Source organism: Ylistrum balloti, unplaced genomic scaffold (assembly GCF_031769215.1).
Source record: "Ylistrum balloti isolate Yb309-2 unplaced genomic scaffold, AGI_CSIRO_Ybal_v1 Utg370600, whole genome shotgun sequence".
Classification (NCBI taxonomy): Eukaryota; Metazoa; Mollusca; class Bivalvia; order Pectinida; family Pectinidae; genus Ylistrum; species Ylistrum balloti.
The window spans coordinates 57,926-78,504 of NW_026782371.1; the positions used below are offsets into that span (position 1 = coordinate 57,926).

General features: G+C 35.8%; 2 protein-coding genes across 4 annotated transcripts in view; both read right to left on the bottom strand.

The window, feature by feature from the left end:
• Nucleotides 1-331: 331 nt before the first annotated feature.
• LOC132556910 (uncharacterized) lies at nucleotides 332-730 on the bottom strand. Its single transcript, XM_060221367.1, has one exon. The coding sequence runs from the start codon at nucleotides 728-730 to the stop codon at nucleotides 332-334; it is 399 nt and encodes a 132-aa protein (XP_060077350.1).
• Nucleotides 731-13,661: 12,931 nt separating this feature from the next.
• The window catches only part of LOC132556909 (uncharacterized), an 87,422-nt gene continuing 80,504 nt past the window's right edge, over nucleotides 13,662-20,579 (bottom strand). For all 3 annotated transcript variants that reach the window (XM_060221366.1, XM_060221364.1, XM_060221365.1), the window contains 2 exons: nucleotides 17,704-17,850; nucleotides 13,662-15,789 (listed from right to left, as the gene is read on the bottom strand). In XM_060221366.1, coding sequence (XP_060077349.1) covers nucleotides 15,650-15,789; nucleotides 17,704-17,850 — 287 coding nt within the window. In that variant the 3' untranslated portion in view covers nucleotides 13,662-15,649. The remainder of the gene's footprint in view (nucleotides 15,790-17,703; nucleotides 17,851-20,579) is intronic.

Consider the following 20,579-nt stretch of genomic DNA (forward strand, 5'->3'; position numbering starts at 1 on the left):
GTAAACCTATCATTGATTATCATGTTATAATGTTAATAGAATAAAATATTTTTTTCTTGTTATAAGTTACAGTTATGCCGCTGTAAATGAGACTGTGGAACAACAGTTAACACTTCCTAGCGTTTCCAGAAGTAAAACAATCCAAGTATGACGTCATATATGACGTGCTTCTATCTATAAAATCTCCATGACTAAGATCAATCCTTGTTTGTCCTCCTTTTGTATGTTCGTAAGTCTCAAAACGCTTGCTTAAAACTCGAAGTTTCAACTATGCAGAGTTAGATGACATCATTATCAATTTCATGTCTTTGTTGAATCACTAAACACTCACTCACTCATGCCCGTTATGCCATGTGGCATGTAGGGCGGCTACGAAGGATTGCCACGTCTGCCGGTTCTGGGTCAGCCTCTGGATGGTACCCCAACTCTGTTCCATTGTCTTGAGCTCTGTCTCTACATTTCGGCGCCAGGTGTTTCTTGGTCTGCCTCTTTTGTGCTTCCCCTCTGGTGTCCAGTGAAGGGCTGTGCGGGTGATGTTGTCCTGATCTTTCCTCATGACATGCCCTATCCATCTCCATCGCCTTCGCATGATGATAGTCTCCATGTTGTCTTGACTACATCGGGCAAGCAGCTGTTGGTTTGAGATGGTGTTGGGCCAAAAGATTCTCAGAATTCTCTTGAGATTTTTAGTGTGGAACACCGACAGCTTGTTTATGTCGGTCTCTGTCATCCTCCAGCACTCAGAGCCCTACAGTAGTGGGGACAGTACGCAGCTCTGATAGATCCTCAGTTTGGTCTTGTTACTGTATTGAGAGGACTTCCACACATTGTTGAGCATTCTGAAGGTGTTTCTGGCCTTGTTCAGACGGTTCCTAATGTCACTACCAGCTCCTCCGTCATGCCTTACAGTACTACCCAGGTATGTGAACTCTTCCGGAGTCCTTTCCATCCACTTGTACTGGTATAGGATTGGTAACATTCAGCAGCATTACTTCGGTCTTCTTCTGACTGATCTTCAGGCCGATTTGCTGTGCATATGTGCTGAGTCGAGCTGTCTTCTCCTGCATGTGTTGATGTGTATGGGAGACCAAAGCTAGATCATCCGCAAAATCTAGGTCTTCCAGCGTTGAGAGGAGGGTCCATCTGATGCCCCTCGACTGGTCTTCAGTTGTATGTCTCATTACCCAGTCCATAGTCAAGTTGAAGAGCATTGCTGACATTGCACAGCCTTGTCTAACTCCAGTCTTCACTTCAAAGCTGGTTTCACTGCTGCCTACTCTGCATGTGAAGTTGTTGTAGAAGCTTTTGATGATGTCGACAATCTGCTGTGGTATCCCATACTCTCGAAGGATGCGCCATAAACTTATCCGATGCACACTGTCAAATGCCTTCTCAAAGTCTACAAAGTTGATGTATAGCCGTCTCTGCCATTCTGTGCACTGCTCAATGATGTTACACGAGGCGAATATCTGGTCTGTACATCCCTTTCCCTTCCGGAATCCAGCCTGCTCTCTTCTCAGTTTCTGGTCAACTGTGTCAGTTAATCGCTGGATAATTATCTTGGCCAGTATTTTGCTTGGAACTGATGGCAAAGTAATTCCACGCCAGTTGTTGCAGTTGTTGAGCGCACCTTTCTTTGGGATCTTTACAATGACTCCTTCTGTCCAGTCGTCTGGTAATGTCTTTCCCTCCCAGATCGCTGTAAAAAGAGGCTGCAGTAGGTCTGCTGCTAGCTGTGGATCAGCTTTAAATATTTCTGCGCTTAGATTGTCTTGCCCAGGGGATTTTCCATTCTTGAGTGTCTTGATGGCTGCTATTATCTCCTCTTTTGTGGGGGGTTCTGTGTTGATATCTAGGTCATTCTCTGCCTCTTGTATGTTAGCTTCTGTTGGTGGAGGTGGCCTGTTCAGGAATTCACCAAAGTGTTCTGTCCATCTTGCCTCCTGTTCGGCTTCTGTTGTTAGCAGTCTTCCCTGTTTGTCCAACAATGGTGCATCTGTACCTCCTCTGAACTTACCGCATACCAGCTTTGTGATCTTGTAGACTCTGCCTTGCTCTCCTCTGTTTGTTGCATCATCTGCAAGTTCTTTCATATAATTTCTCTTGTCCGACCTTGTCATCATCTTCACTGTTCTGTTTGCTTCCCTGCACTGTAGCTCGTATCTCTCCTTCAGTCGCTCGGATTTGGCCTCCATGACTTTCTTGAGTGTTCTTCTGTTCTCGATAGCTTGCCAGGTACCTTCTGTGATCCACTCCTTCTTCTTCCGCTGCTTTGTTCCAAGGCAGGATTTGCAGGTCTGTTCATATGCTGTTTTGAAATGCCGCCACTCGACATTGATGTCTACGGTGTCTGGCTGTGTCAGGTTTTCAGCATCTGCCAGCACCTGGAACCTGTTCCTCAGCTGTAAGTTGAAGGTATTCTTCACTTTAGGGTTCAGGAGTTTCTTCAGGTGAAAGTGTGGTCTGCCTTTCTGATTAGTTCCGGTCTTCCTCAGCTTCAGTTGCAGCTCCGCAGTCACAAGGTGGTGGTCACTTCCCATGTCAGCTCCTCTTCTAATCACTAAAAGTAACAGTTAAATACCTCTGTCGGTAGGCGTCGTGTCCGTCATCGGTCAGTCGGTCGTTAGGCGTCGTGTCCGTCGTCGGTCAGTCGGTCGCTAGGCGTTGTGTCCGTCGTCGGTCAGTCGGTCGGAAGTCGTCGTGACCGTCGTCGGTCAATCGGTCAGTAGGTATCGAGTCTGTCGTCGGTCAATCGGTCGGTAGGCGTCGTGTTCGCAGTCGGTCAGTCTGTCGGTAGGCGTCGAGTCTGTAGTCGGTCAGTCGGTTGGTAGGCGTCGAGTCAGCAGTCGGTCGGTAGGCGTCGAGTCCGTCGTCGGTCAGTCGGTCGGTAGGCGTCGAGTCCGTCGTCGGTCAGTCGGTCGGTAGGCGTCGAGTCCGTCGTCGGTCAGTCGGTCGGTAGGCGTCGAGTCCATAGTCGGTCAGTCAGTCGGTAGGCGTCGAGTCCGTAGTCGGTCAGTCGGTCGGTAGGCGTCGAGTCAGTAGTCGGTCAGTCGGTCGGTAGGCGTCGAGTCCGTCGTCGGTCAGTCGGTCGGTAGGCGTCGAGTCCGTAGTCGGTCGGTAGGCGTCGAGTCAGTAGTCGGTCAGTCGGTCGGTAGGCCGTAGTCATATCAAGCAAGGAATTTATTTCATATCTGCATTTCTTAAGTTCCTTTTTAGAAACATGACAAACTAAAATATTTATATTTATTGGGTAAGACAAGCAGTTGTTTCTGAACCTTTTCTCAATAACGGAATCCTACTTTGATGAATTCAAATGAAAAAGATTACATAAAAAATACAGAACTTTGGCTTCTTCATTATATACTTTTTAAAAATCATAAGCAGGGGAGTTAACACATTTTCATGCTTCTTAAAATATAAAAATTAACACTTACTTCACTTCTCAGGGTGTTGATTTGCTATAAGTGAGAAACATACTACTGAGTCCGTGATGTCTCTTCTGTGTCCTAACCAGTTTACCCAGGCCCGTTGAGCGTGCCCCAGGGTACCGCCGGTCAGAGACCCTGGATTCGTCGTGGGTTGTCGTCAGTAGTATGCTCATCGCCCGCTATCATCAGCATCAAATCACTCTGTCCATATGGTCCCTTTGTTCTGTATTAAAACAATGGAAATATTTTACAAGGGGAGACAACTCAAGATCCTTACAAAAACTATACATCTACATAAGTATATTATATATATTTTAAGATGTAAAGGTTGGATTCAGTATTGTGAAACATATTAAAATAACTTTTCAAACAACACAACAAATCTAATTTTAGCATTAGCCCGTTCATTTCTGAATCCCATGTGTTTATAAAGTAATGAAATTAACACTTACATGTATTTAAGCGGTTAAAAATGTAATAAAGATTATAATATAAAAATTAAAGAATCTCTGGAATTTTTCTTTTAATCAAACAAATAAAACAAATACAAGCATATTTCGACTTGAATCAAATCAATATTTAAAGACAAGAAAAATAAAATGTATGTGTAACTAACAAACTAACAAATGCAATCATATTATGAAATATGGTAAACATGGCAGTACTCGTAAATACTGAACATTCTACCAGTTATATACCCCCTTTTTTTAAAAAAAAAAAAAAAAAAACCAAACCCCCCAAAAAAACAATAATTTCCCATTGTGTGTGTGTAAACGATACAATTACAAAATAGAATTAATATCAACCATACGACCTCTTACGTGCACTGGCGTAGCCCAGGCCCGAAGCCCCCCCCCCCCCCCCCCCCTCAACTTGATGAAGGTTTTACAGGTTGAACATATATCTGGAAGCCATTTCAATACTTTCAAAATGTGAATTTGCTGAAAATACGACGTTCACAACAACATTTATATCAATTTTTATAATAATTATATACGTAATACATGGGTAAGTTGCTGAGAAGTAACAAATTTGACACAGACCTTATCCACAGAGGCAGCTCGTCTGGACATTTTTTAGCTAATGAAAAATGCGCCCAATTTTTTCACTGCAGCAAAACGTGCAATTTTTATATGTATCTGATTGGCTGTCCCTATGTGGAATTTTTCATTGGTCATTGTAATAAAATGACCAAGATATTCCTACTCGGTTTATAGATATATAATAAACGTTTGTGTATATAACAAAGGGATGGACATGGTTTAAATCTGGACACAATTAGTTCCTTATGTTAAGCAATATATTTGGCTAAATATGCGATACCAATATAATCTATATATATGGTGAAAATAAAGAGACATTTACAGAGTACATGTTTGTAACTAAAAGAACACAAAGACTTCAAATTGTAATCCGCACTATATGTATTACATACGTGTGTGTGAGAGAGTGTGCTTGGAAAAATTATGAGTAGATGTCACCGATTTTCACTAATCGTCCCAGTTACATGTTATATGTGTGGTATACACAATGTGTCGACTGAAACATTTTAAAAACTAGTTTCAACCTCTTCGTGCTTCTTTCAATTTGGTATGTCTGTAAAGAATCTGTCTACACATCTTTCAGTTTTCTGCATCTGTATTTACATAACTATATTTCAGTGATTTTATCAATCTACATTGTAGATTAATAATTTGAATAAGTCATTATACCACACAAACTACATTCAGCTCAGGTAACAGAATAAGATCCTCACCCCAACCCTAACCCCTGCCCCATCCCTCTCCTCACTCCTCCTTTGACACTTAGCTAATCATTTTATATTTAATTATCATGTCTAATAAGCCACTAGTCACTGTTTGGTTAGACATGTTTTTTATGACGCATTATTATACATTAAAAAGATACATGTATATTCTATTATGTCTTTGGATATCTTTAACATTGCGATTTCTGTGTGTTTATTATATATAAATACGATAGGATATGGAAAGGATATATATATCTAATATATTTAAATGTTGGAATTCTATATGATTGTAGCTTGATTGAATCATTCTGAACAAAAACCGTTTTCATTTTCTAGTTTTCCAAAAAGTTTTCAGACGACCTTTCCAGTAGATGGCATTCAGTTTACACGTATCGAGAAATAGAAGTTTGTCGACTAATACATTTAAATCAGTGATATAAGACTCCGATTTGAGCAAGAGACTTGTAACAAATATCCTCGAAATGTTGTATGCATTCCCCAGTACATGTGGCGTTTTATAGTTACTGTAACTGGTATAAAAATGCCGACAGTTGTTTCAATCGCCACACAATCTGTCAATTTAGAGAGCATGCCAGCAGGAAGCTTCCGATGAAATGTATCTCCAACTGATATTCTCTTTCTCCTCCTTCATTCCCTTGTTTCCATCATTCTTCCTCCCTTTTCCCGTTGTTTGGTTCGATTGTACCGGTAACGATTTATACTTAGCTCAAAAATTGTACAACGTCTCTGTCGCCGATACAATTTGTTTACATCACGTCGTACGAATCATGCTTTACTCAGAACACCTGCCAGAATTCAGCACGTGCACAGTAACACACCTGTCAAACTTGTTCAATATCCATCACGTGCTTCTCAGCAGAAACGTACGCGTGTTACATACGTCTCTGTTCTCAGCAAAGCGCACTGTATGTAATAATAACTCGTGAATAACATAGCTGAGCATAAAACCATGGAAAAATGGATTTCTAATGCGGTATCACTTTCCGTCCCTCCATCCATCCGTCTGTCCCATTTCTAGAACAGGTCTTGCTTTCAGTGCAACAACGGAGGTGGGGGCATCAATCGTGCCCCCGATAGTCCGGTCATTTTTGGCAAGAAGCTCTGAATATCAACGTTCATGAAGGAGATGTATGACTCTAAACACGGAAATTTCTTCAGAGTACGTAGATAAAGGGAACTGGGGTCATAATCACTTGATAATATTTTCAAATACATTGCAATTACCATATTAGGAACTACAGAGAAAAGAACAGGAGTATGTTATAAGTTTATATGCATGTGACGATGAAAAGACGATGATATCGAACTGCTGATACCCAGTATGAACGAAGAAAAAAAATAGTAACACAATAACACTCATGGCTGCGAGAAAGCAGAAAAGAAGATTTGAAAATTGTATTGTGAAGACGTGCATATGCAAAATAAACCAAAACGTGTACTGAGTGAAATAACATCAGCCAGGAAAAGTACTAGGAATTATAACCAGAAGGATTGGAAGGGGACAAATATAAGTTGAAGAGAGGCGTTATTGGGTGTCTGGAGGATTATTATGGAATTGTTGACCAAACCCATGCTTCTTACTACCCATTTACTATTTAACATTTGATGTTAGATCAATTACTGATTAAATTACTTCAAAATCCGGATATATACTATTTTGAAATTTGTATTTTGTTTATTCTTACTTTTAGGTACATGTATTTTATATAGGAAGATAACTTGATAGCAGTGAGACTTTTTGTAACTCTTCCCCATAAAGCGATATATATTTTCCCGCTATTTTTTCCCGCCAAGAAATACAGCATCTAAGAAAAATGGCAAAGAGGTACCGAATGGGAAATTACCCATGATTCCTAGACAGTCGGTTTACGGTGAAGTGATAGTCCATGATACGTATTATAAGGAATTTTCCATGTTTGGCCTCATTTTGTTCAGATTTACACCAGGATCACGAAAATATACCATAAGTAAATGTGGGGAACTAGAAAATTCCCCACAAACTGAATGAACCCCATAACGTTGGTCCTAAGACTGCTGAGAGTTCCCCACAACGTAGCGTATGCTAACCCAAACCCCCCCCCCCCCCTCTCTCTCTCTCTCTCTCTCTCTCTCTCAATAATTCAACGCTTTCAAAGAGAGAACATTGGACAGTGAACGTATACAATACTAGATATACCAAATCAAAATATCCACAATAGCAAACTAAGCAAACAGCACTAAAACAGTCCAAACGTGTCTGAAAAGGCCAAAACCAAGATCAAGAATTGCGGCCCTAAGGGAAGTGGTACCTATTAATCAGACGTAATTGGCATACTTCTTTCCCGACAGTGTCTTCACAATGCAACGACCAGACGAAAATGAGTACAGTATCTCCGGGGTACACCCTACAATGAACAGCAGGTTATGAAACCTTGTAAACTAGAGATGTCCTGAGCCTCTTCAAAATTTTGACCGTTTGGGATGAGCGGATTAAGTTGTTGGATTTAGGAGTTGATATTTGTGTGGATTTTATTAAGGCATTTAATAAGATTTTACATACCTTTTTACATGGCCTCATACGCAAGCTACATAAATACGGAATCGGGCCATATAAGGCAAATTGAATGGAATGCGTTTTGAACAATATACATCAAAGGATAGTTATAGATGATTTGTCTTCAAAGTATCAAAGTAACTACTCTGTGGAATTCCACAAAAAATATACAAAGGCTAATTTATTCTTTTGTCGTCATATCAACGATATGCCAGAAGATATCGCATCACTGGGCCATATCCCCTTAAAACCGGTCATGATGACATATGTGTTTAAGGTCTGGATCAACGACAGACATGGTCAAACGACTGATTGTTAAAAAATTCTCTCAAATAAATGTTAAATGCTTCATGTAAAAAAATACTGGAAAAAAGAGAAAGGAACTATCAACGAAAAGAACAGAATAGTGAAACTAGAAACACGCAGCATGCAGCGTACATGATAAAATAGAACCAAACTGTAGAAAATAACAAAAATGAACTACCTATAGTGAACGACTACAGAGAGGGTACAGAAGAATGGAAGGGAGATAACTGTTCATTAAATAACAAACATTTGAATGAAAGAGTTGCCTCAAACCTGGTGATAAAATGAAAGAATTCGAGGGCATAACGTTATTGATACTATATAGTATGTTAATGTTAGATTTAGAAGGTTTTATCCTGTCAAATTGCTATTTAATTCTATCAAAACATGTTAAGTGTTCCCCTCCTCCTTTCCCAACACACTCGTTATAAACGAATCACCAACACTCATTGCCGTTGGAAGCCCATTTGATTTTGATGAGATGTTTTTTAAGGATTCCATAAACGTTTTCGTCAGTGAGATGGTGTTGCATCGGTCTCACGAATGTGTTTACTGATTCCGATTTGAAGATTTGTGTGGGAGGCATCAAATGAATTGATTATTGTGTCTACAAACACTATTATATTTCCTATCTACAGTAGCAATTAGATTTGCTTAAGGAAAGCCTACCTATATATATTAGGGAATCATGCCTCCGTAAAACAAACCGCCTAGCTTACAAGTTTATGAGAATGAATGTACGGACATTCCGCGTTTATAATGGATTAGGGCATAGCGACAGCTTATTGGTGACTCTGTTAGTTGCTGAACCTTTACTATTACAATAGTGTAAACGTCCTAAGTTAATACTGTACACTCATATAGGTGTACAAGAATGGACTGTGGTTTTGAACTTTTAATGCCATGATGATCTGAATATTTCGAGAAGTTTCATGGTGCTTTATTCACCATGTCATCAATGTAAATTTCCGGAAAAGACTGATTGTCGCCAGCATGATTTGTGGGAAATATTCTGTTTCGTTTTGCGATATGACCTTAAATGTAGTATGTGATTGCTACTAGTTCCTTTGTTATTTCTGTGTTAGTATGTCTAGTGGTTCCTTTGTTATTTCTGTGTTTGTTAGTATGTCTAGTGGTTCCTTTGTTATTTCTGTGTTAGTATGTCTAGTGGTTCCTTTGTTATTTCTGTGTTAGTATGTCTAGTGGTTCCTTTGTTATTTCTGTGTTAGTATGTCTAGTGGTTCCTTTGTTATTTCTGTGTTTGTTAGTATGTCTAGTGGTTCCTTTGTTATTTCTGTGTTAGTATGTCTAGTGGTTCCTTTGTTATTTCTGTGTTAGTATGTCTAGTGGTTCCTTTGTTATTTCTGTGTTAGTATGTCTAGTGGTTCCTTTGTTATTTCTGTGTTTGTTAGTATGTCTAGTGGTTCCTTTGTTATTTCTGTGTTTGTTAGTATGTCTAGTGGTTCCTTTGTTATTTCTGTGTTAGTATGTCTAGTGGTTCCTTTGTTATTTCTGTGTTAGTATGTCTAGTGGTTCCTTTGTTATTTCTGTGTTAGTATGTCTAGTGGTTCCTTTGTTATTTCTGTGTTAGTATGTCTAGTGGTTCCTTTGTTATTTCTGTGTTAGTATGTCTAGTGGTTCCTTTGTTATTTCTGTGTTAGTATGTCTAGTGGTTCCTTTGTTATTTCTGTGTTAGTATGTCTAGTGGTTCCTTTGTTATTTCTGTGTTAGTATGTCTAGTGGTTCCTTTGTTATTTCTGTGTTAGTATGTCTAGTGGTTCCTTTGTTATTTCTGTGTTTGTTAGTATGTCTAGTGGTTCCTTTGTTATTTCTGTGTTAGTATGTCTAGTGGTTCCTTTGTTATTTCTGTGTTAGTATGTCTAGTGGTTCCTTTGTTATTTCTGTGTTTGTTAGTATGTCTAGTGGTTCCTTTGTTATTTCTGTGTTAGTATGTCTAGTGGTTCCTTTGTTATTTCTATGTTAGTATTTCTAGTGGTTCCTTTGTTATTTCTGTGTTAGTATGTCTAGTGGTTCCTTTGTTATTTCTGTGTTAGTATGTCTAGTGGTTCCTTTGTTATTTCTGTGTTAGTATGTCTAGTGGTTCCTTTGTTATTTCTGTGTTAGTATGTCTAGTGGTTCCTTTGTTATTTCTGTGTTAGTATGTCTAGTGGTTCCTTTGTTATTTCTGTGTTAGTATGTCTAGTGGTTCCTTTGTTATTTCTGTGTTAGTATGTCTAGTGGTTCCTTTGTTATTTCTGTGTTAGTATGTCTAGTGGTTCCTTTGTTATTTCTGTGTGTTAGTATGTCTAGTGGTTCCTTTGTTATTTCTGTAGTGGTTCCTTTGTTATTTCTGTGTTAGTATGTCTAGTGGTTCCTTTGTTATTTCTGTGTTAGTATGTCTAGTGGTTCCTTTGTTATTTCTGTGTTAGTATGTCTAGTGGTTCCTTTGTTATTTCTGTGTTAGTATGTCTAGTGGTTCCTTTGTTATTTCTGTGTTAGTATGTCTAGTGGTTCCTTTGTTATTTCTGTGTTAGTATGTCTAGTGGTTCCTTTGTTATTTCTGTGTTTGTTAGTATGTCTAGTGGTTCCTTTGTTATTTCTGGGTTAGTATGTCTAGTGGTTCCTTTGTTATTTCTGTGTTAGTATGTCTAGTGGTTCCTTTGTTATTTCTGGGTTAGTATGTCTAGTGGTTCCTTTGTTATTTCTGTGTTAGTATGTCTAGTGGTTCCTTTGTTATTTCTGTGTTAGTATGTCTAGTGGTTCCTTTGTTATTTCTGTGTTAGTATGTCTAGTGGTTCCTTTGTTATTTCTGTGTTAGTATGTCTAGTGGTTCCTTTGTTATTTCTGTGTTAGTATTTCTAGTTAGTATGTCTAGTGGTTCCTTTGTTATTTCTGTGTTAGTATGTCTAGTGGTTCCTTTGTTATTTCTGTGTTAGTATGTCTAGTGGTTCCTTTGTTATTTCTGTGTTAGTATGTCTAGTGGTTGTTATTTCTGTGTTAGTATGTCTAGTGGTTCCTTTGTTATTTCTGTTCTATTTCTGTGTTAGTATGTCTAGTGGTTCCTTTGTTATTTCTGTGTTAGTATGTCTAGTGGTTCCTTTGTTATTTCTGTGTTAGTATGTCTAGTGGTTCCTTTGTTATTTCTGTGTTAGTATGTCTAGTGGTTCCTTTGTTATTTCTGTGTTAGTATGTCTAGTGGTTCCTTTGTTATTTCTGTGTTAGTATGTCTAGTGGTTCCTTTGTTATTTCTGTGTTAGTATGCCTAGTGGTTCCTTTGTTATTTCTGTGTTTGTTAGTATGTCTAGTGGTTCCTTTGTTATTTCTGTATTAGTATGTCTAGTGGTTCCTTTGTTATTTCTGTGTTTGTTAGTATGTCTAGTGGTTCCTTTGTTATTTCTGTGTTAGTATGTCTAGTGGTTCCTTTGTAATCCTTTGTTATTTCTGTGTTAGTATGTCTAGTGGTTCCTTTGTTATTTCTGTGTTAGTATGTCTAGTGGTTCCTTTGTTATTTCTGTGTTAGTATGTCTAGTGGTTCCTTTGTTATTTCTGTGTTAGTATGTCTAGTGGTTCCTTTGTTATTTCTGTGTTAGTATGTCTAGTGGTTCCTTTGTTATTTCTGTGTTAGTATGTCTAGTGGTTCCTTTGTTATTTCTGTGTTAGTATGTCTAGTGGTTCCTTTGTTATTTCTGTGTTAGTATGTCTAGTGGTTCCTTTGTTATTTCTGTGTTAGTATGTCTAGTGGTTCCTTTGTTATTTCTGTGTTAGTATGTCTAGTGGTTCCTTTGTTATTTCTGTGTTAGTATGTCTAGTGGTTCCTTTGTTATTTCTGTGTTCCTTTGTTAGTATGTCTAGTGGTTCCTTTGTTATTTCTGTGTTAGTATGTCTAGTGGTTCCTTTGTTATTTCTGTGTTAGTATGTCTAGTGGTTCCTTTGTTATTTCTGTGTTAGTATGTCTAGTGGTTCCTTTGTTATTTCTGTGTTAGTATGTCTAGTGGTTCCTTTGTTATTTCTGTGTTAGTATGTCTAGTGGTTCCTTTGTTATTTTGTTATTTCTAGTGTTCCTTTGTTATTTTGTTAGTATGTCTAGTGGTTCCTTTGTTATTTCTGTGTTAGTATGTCTAGTGGTTCCTTTGTTATTTCTGTGTTAGTATGTCTAGTGGTTCCTTTGTTATTTCTGTGTTAGTATGTCTAGTGGTTCCTTTGTTATTTCTGTGTTAGTATGTCTAGTGGTTCCTTTGTTATTTCTGTGTTAGTATGTCTAGTGGTTCCTTTGTTATTTCTGTGTTAGTATGTCTAGTGGTTCCTTTGTTATTTCTGTGTTAGTATGTCTAGTGGTTCCTTTGTTATTTCTGTGTTAGTATGCCTAGTGGTTCCTTTGTTATTTCTGTGTTTGTTAGTATGTCTAGTGGTTCCTTTGTTATTTCTGTGTTAGTATGTCTAGTGGTTCCTTTGTTATTTCTGTGTTATGTCTAGTGGTTCCTTTGTTATGTGTTAGTATGTCTAGTGGTTCCTGTTATTTGTTATTTCTGTGTTAGTATGTCTAGTGGTTCCTTTGTTATTTCTTAGTGGCCATTTCTGTGTTATTTCTAGTGTGTTTTTGTTATTTCTGTGTTGTCATCCTTTGTTATTTCACCAAAATTTGTTCCTTTTCTGTGTGTGTTAGTATTAACATAGTGTTCCTTTGTTATTCCTTTGTTATTTTTGTTTAGTATGTCTATTATTCATCATAGACTCACCAAAATTTAAATATTTTCACAAGTGTTAATAACTACAACTTATTAACATAAAAATGTCTTTTGTTAAAGTTTTATTAAACAACCAATTACTCATAAGACAAAAAATTCAGACAAGCAATTCAATATTTGTGTATTTTTTTTTATTATCATAAACATTCTTCCAAACAATTTTGACCTAATAAAACATATTTAATACACAGGATGGGCCCATTGCAAAAGCAAGTACATTTTACACCAACAAGGGGAGATAAACCAGAATGGAGACATAGAATCATACATTCTAGCAAAAAGTATTTTCTAGTACTAAAACTAATGCAACCACCATGATAATTATAGGTTGAAAATTTTAAAATCTGAAACTTACACTGAAGTATGTACTTTGTTCAGTTATATATTAGTTACAAAAACAAGCACTGTAAATAAATTGTTAAAGTTGGTCAAAATGAATGTTTAAACAACAGGCCCATCACACAACCTCAGCATTACTACATTGTTTACATTAACTAAAACTAAACTATACATCTTATTGGTGATGATTTTTTTTGTGGTCGTATTATGATTTAAACAGAAAATCTATTTACACACCCTGTCACAAACTGTTACAGATTATATAATGTATATTTCTGACTCTCTAAATACATGAAATAATGCTGATCATAATGATACAACTACACCTGAAAACACTAAACAGTGTTAAAACAATACACCACAAATAATCACTGAAGTCATAAAAATACAGTCTGACCTGATTTGACAGGACATCAGATAAATGTTCGTAGAATTTGTAGCAAATGGAAGGATAATATTATGCTGGATAAGACAATATGTAAGCATATTTGAAAAATTCAATCCTAGCTCATATCTATATATATAGATAATTTGCAGAAAAGGTTAAACTAAACGTTTGATTTTAAAGATAATAGTTTTGCATATACATGCATTTTCATATGACTATTATGGTATAGATACAATAGTTGAATAGATATCTCAGTAATTATAGCAGTTCTTTTGTTTTTTTAATTGAAAAAGATTCATCCAGCATTATCCGTCACTGTAACATCAACACAACATTTATGACTGGCCAACAGGGTACTGAAAAAAACCTTCACTTACAGCTGTAGGTAAAATAGTTTCACTTTTCAGAGGAAAAAATCTTTATCTCATCACTTGGAGTGAATAATTTTTTATCTCATCTCTTAGGGGAAAGATTCTTTTATCTCTTCTCTTCGGGTTAAGATTCTATATCGCATCTCTTAGGGAAAATAGTTTCACTTTTCAGAGGAAAAAATCTTTATCCCATCACCTGGAGGGAATAATTCTTTATCTCATCTTTTAGGGGGAAAGATTCTATATCACATCTCTTAGGGGAAAGATTCTTTATCCAATATCTTAGGAGAAATATTCTTTATTTCATCTCATTGGAGAAAGATTGTTTATCTTATATCTTAGGGGAAAGATTCTTTTATCTCTTCTCTTTGGGGAAAGAATTTTCATCTCATCTTGTAGGGGAAAGATTCTTTAGCTGATATCCTAGAGGAAAGATTCTTTATCTCAACCTCTCATGGAAAAGAGTAAATGCCAAACCCTCAAGTTAACACTTTGCAAGTGAATGACATTGGAAAGAGCTGTATTTGTGTTTTGTATATTAATGTCCTCAGAAGCAACAGGAGCAAATGGAAACTTTCTGATGCGAACTGAAAAATTTCCTTTAAATAGCATGACACTTCCCATATACATTGATTTAGTTTATAATTTACATCACCATATGAGATGACTGAACTTAAAGGAACGACAAGTGAATATTGTAATGTATTGGTATATTAAATTTGATCAGAATTGACACACACCTATACACAATAGTCACTTATCTGTCATAGACCTGGCCTTAGTGGAAATATTCCTCTATTTTTCGTACATGGAATTTTCCTTAAAATCAAAGTAAAGATTTCAAATTGTTAACATGTAGGCCCTTTAAACACACTGAATCCTCTAAACATATCCAGATGTGCTATTTAAGTGTGAAAAGATCTAATGACCTGAATCTTACAATCAAATTAATTTTTAACATTTTTGCAAAGAATGTGATACCAATGACCAAAATAATCAGTAAAACACTATTTCTGCAAGTTTTGTTAAATATGTTTTTATGTGAAATGAAAAAAAAATGATGACAGAAACAGTTGGAAAAAAAATGAAACAAAATATACCGGGCATATGACTTTAAAACACTCATCAGTCTAACAGCTTCTCCAGCAAATCAATATGACAAATATACAATTTTAAAAGGACATTCTTCACAGGAAACTTCAAAAAACAAATGTTGATGCAGTTATCTGAAAAAAATGAAATGCCATTCTCCATTACAGACCTTTTCATCTGTGTTGATGTGCCTTGTTTACAAAACTATTGTACATTTTATTCTCCAATGATAAATATCACACATAGTTGGTATGAAAATGTTTCCGGATGTAGCATCCATTTACAACTGGTCTAGGATATCAGGATTTACAAACACAATCATAAATCCTCAATGTCAATTTAAAAAAAAAATAGAATTCAAATTAATGCTTTTATGATTTACAGTGTACTTTGTTTTGGTTTTTGGTCTGTGGTCTAGTGACAATGAAAACAGTTTGTGAAACTCTACAAATATCTAAAATGTTAAAACATCTTCTTTATAAAGTCTCATTTCAATAAAACTATAAAAGGAAATTTTCTGGCGAAAAAAAAAAAAAATTAATTTCAACACAGAAATTTATAATTATATTTTCTTTATGTAAATCCTTAATTTTGATGATAAAATTAAAATCTGACATCCTTATTTTACATCACAGCTGTGTTTTTTTATTGTAATAAAATCTGTTTTACTGTTTGATCAAGAGTTCTCAGTACATGATCTTGTTTTAACACGTTTGCGTTGACAATGATCTCCTCCCTGTAGGACCTCTCTCTGTTTACGCTGCACACCATTACGGCACTCTTCCCACTCTTGCCAAGGTCCAAAGAAACACCTCTCTGTGTTGAAGAAAGATGTAATTTAGTCGTGACGTAAAGGAAAAAGCTGAGAATATTTATTTTTTTCTCCAACAAGTTGATTCAATGAAGTATTAACATATAGCCCTTGATCTCCACTTATTTATAACATAAATTGGGATTTGATTACACACTTAAAATCACAAAAACTGAAATTTTAAAAGTCACACAAAATGTGAAAAATGTGAAAACCTTTAATTCATTGAAGTAAAAGTTGTTTATAACCGAGACGTATATATATGTGTTATAATAACCAATAAGACTGACAAAAAACTTTTTGTGAATGCAATCATTCATAAAATATGGAAACATGTCGAGAAAGTCCCGACTTTTCTAGCGCATTCACAACCAAATAAATGTCATACATTTATATCAGATAATGGCTGAATATGCATACAAAACTGGGTTCCCAGTGTCTGTTGAAAAACTTCAGATAAAGGGACATAACTCTCTTAAAATAGGAATATAGATTGACAAGTGTACACAGCTTCAGAGAAATCATGTGAATTTATTTTAAAAAGATGATCCTACAATACACCTCTTGAAGCTGAGAACCTTGTGTTCCATTCACCTCCACTTAAAAGATATCAACTTTCATCTACCAGTAAACAAACATACAGGCATTAGAAACAGGCAGCCACTGCGATCAGATATGTTTGCCTTTAATATAGTATACTAATATTTTAAAATGGTATGAATCAAGTAATTTTCACTTGTGCATTTTAAAAACTATTCTTTATTTTAAATATTCTTAAAGGTTCCGAGTTAATTGCTTTTGACATTAATTCATCATGTTATAATTTAGAAAGGAATACTGTTTTTATTTCCTGTGGATTTTATTTACTGTGGTTTAATCAACAAACAAAAGATGTAGAAACTTTTAACAGGTCCAACGTATTAAGATTTACCTTGTAAATGTCATGGATTGTAAATCAGCTCATGTCAATTTTGTTCTTTATGTTACATACTCCAGATCTGATAACACATTTGTAACTTCTCAATACAGTTACTCAGAAACTAATGTAATTAATTAGTACATGTCACCTCAGATTTTTCACCAAGCACATTTTTTGAAATTCATTTCAATAGAATAAACTCTATTCTACAGGATGAAATTAACACCAAGATACAAGACATGTACAGGAGCATCAATTAATATCTGATGTCAGAGTTAGAGAAAAAGGCTCAATTATTCTGAGACAATACCAAACTCATTCAAACATTGGGATACTGGTGGCCTTACAAAGTCACTACATCAGGTAATACAATGGGAATCCCATGAGATCAAGAACAGTAAAGTCATCCATCACAAATAAGAGCCACCCAATTTACCAATAACTCAAAATAATTCAGCCAGAAAATTAAGTTGGCCTATAAATTTTATCCAAAGATAGGGGTTATATGGCATTCTGGAGGTTTGACATTTGGTGCTCGCCAAAGTTCAGTAAACAATTTTGATTGGTCCTAATGTGACAGTGTGTGAACCCTGGCCTCTAGTGTTATCACAGGCTAGCTTCTTCTAAATACTGGCCAATTTATGTAGAGTGAGATTCATTAGGAAATACCACACACATTGTCATCATAGCTAATTCAACCATACGGTCATGGTCTGTTAGAGACAAAGAGACAGCTATCTAAAGATAACTTCAGCAATGAAAAATATAAAAATATTCAATTCTGATTTAAGTCATATCAAATTTTTACTGAAAATTATGATAACCACACTCATATGAAATATTGTTTTAAACAGCAAATATTCTGTACTGTTTAAATGTGAAGTAAATTGAAACAGAGTAATATGAATCTACATGTCACACCCAATGACAAATATTATCATTGTAAGTCTTTACCCCTTTACCCCTACACTATACTAGCTGGTCATTGTTGTTACCATACCTTGACCTCTAGGCCCTGCACACGGCCTGGACACTGTTTTCTCCAGTACACATTTCTTAACATCTCCTGTCGACAGTGTTTTTGTCTTTGTTCTCTGTCCACTCAGAACATTACATTCCCCCCATGGTCCAGACTGGTAAACACAACCTGCAAGTAAAAGTTTGGTTTTCTTACATTAGAACCTGAATAAGTCAAAGGGACTTTTTCTTTGAAGAGTTTGCTAAAGCAAAAATATCAAAAAGAAATTTCCAGATCCTATCCCTAAAATCCTCATCTAGTGGATGTCCTATGAGAATTAGAGTTGACATTGATAAAAGCTCACCTTATATGATTATGTATCCTCTGGTGTTTTTCTAACTGTATGATGCCATTTAAGCATAAAAACCTGTTAGTCTTACTATTTGTTGTTTAACACGATGCCATTAAAATAGAATGCCTGTTAATCTCACCATTCATTGTTTTACAAGTGCAATTGAATCAGGATACCTGTGAGTTTTTTACTGTTTTACATGATGCCATTTAACTAGAGTAGCTGTAAGTCTCACTATTTATTGTTTTACATGATGGCATTAACCAGGGTACCTGTTACATTCACTATTTATTGCTTTGAATGATGTCATTTCCACAGAGTGCCCCTAAGCTCTCTATTCATTGTTTTACATGATGCCATTTAACCAGGGTACCTGTTAGTCTCACTATTTATTGTTTTACGTGATGCCATTTAACCAGGGTACCTGTGAGTCTCACTTTTTATTGTTTTACATGATGCCATTTAACCAGGGTACCTGTTAGTCTCACTACCTATTGTTTTATGTGATGCCATTTAACCATGGTTCCTGTTAGTCTAAATATTTACTGTTTTACGTGATGCCATTTAAACAGTGTACCTGTTAGTCTTGTCACTATTTACACGATGCCTTTTAACCAGTTGCATTCACCATCTGTCAGAAGCAATCTTTTGTAGACAAAACATATCTACAAAAATTTCTCAATCAGACAAGAATGTTTTACAGCATTAATTCTGTTATTGAACATCTTAAAATAAACTATGTAATCGAGAAAGTTTATCTAAACTTGTCTGACATATGGAGAAGAGAGTAAGAATGTTGAGTTGAGGAAGCTGTCAGTGGCTTCCTGATGATTCATTTGGCTTACATGTGATGTATAAGTCACTTCAACAGCACCATTCACACCTTCAATGAGGGGCTAGAGTTTGAGAGCAGGAATGCATGTGTTTAGCATTTTTTTGTATCGGCAATGTAATTGAAATTGATAAAAGAAAGTAGTTATCCTGTAATCAGTTGGATTGAAGATGATATATTAAAGAGTACTGAAAGATTGGTTTTATCTTAAACATAGCTTCCCGTTGAATTTCGCTTTTTTGTAAGCCTGACACATAATTCTTGTTGTAATACAAATTAAGTTGATACCATTCTTTCACACCTGGCATTACTCCAGGGAAATTTCACCATGGTTATATATAAGTTTAACAGAATAAAATTGTTATAAACATTACATAATATTTCACAAAAAAAGTCAATAAGGTATTGTGTTAAAAGGGGCACTAGATGTACATGTATAGTGATACTGATATGCAATTGTTCTTCATAAATATATACAAACACCCTCAATGTTATCTTCTAATTATGAGCAGAACAACCTCAAAATCTGATTCCAATAAATTACCAAAAAACAAAGACTTCTGTGTACAAAAAAGACAAAATCTACCTTTAAATCAAGGGTTCACAGGTTTACCTTGTCTATGTTACATTATTCTTTTAGAGCGAGAACTTCAGAACTTAACAAAATATTATGAACATTTTCCTCTGGTTTCATATATTACAACCAGTATAAAAAGAATGGGACTTTAGTTGTTACATTTATCTCCACTGGACACCATTGAAGCTTAACTGTAATGAGATGTACAATGTGCACAGGACCGGACTTACAGTTTACAATAATTACCGTGAAAGACTAGTCATATACAGGTAAAAACTTAATATAGACATAGACTATTTATAGAAATAGTTATATATTGTAACAATTACTTCAAGCTATTGTATCTGTGATAAGGGCTACCAATAGACAATGTTATTGCTGATTCAGGAGTGATTACACCAGCACAATAAACCATGTGTATATGTTTTATGAAAATTCTGTCCTACTTCCATGGTATTTCAGAAATTGCGAGTAATTTAGCAGCTTTTTAATGATCCCATCAAACATCAACTGTCAACTAAATATCAGCTAATATTCCAGGAACTGAGTTATGGCCTCTGTTTTAGTGGTCTAGTGAACATTGTTGATTATTACCAATGAAGCTGATGTCAGTAATACTGAATCCAACGGATGTAGCACTTTCTATATTTGTCATATAGAGACGATTTAAGTAAAGAAAAATTCACACATATTGAATAGATTTAAAAAGCTTCTATGTTGAATAGACTTTATATTCTGGAATATCAAATGGCCACGTAATTGTTCATACATGTAACCATTTTTAAGACTTTCGTTATCAACAATATTATAAAACATATTTCCCAGCTCTCTTGGTTGACTTGTTTTTATTTTAAAACAAGGCTGAGTTTATCAAAGAGCTTATCAAAACAGGTCACAAAGTCCTTCATTTTAACTTTCAAATATATTGATGATGTCTTTTTTTTTTTTTACTTTAAAAGCAAGAAATTGTATATACCATCTACCATTGGAAATCAAGAACATGACAGACTCTGCTACATCAGCTGCTTACCTTGGTCTTTTCTACAACAAATTTTGATGATTTTAGTTCCCCTATTGTGAAATTTCCATTTCTGGATAGCAATTCCACACATCCCCAACCTATTTTGATCACATGCCATAAATGATTAATATTCTTC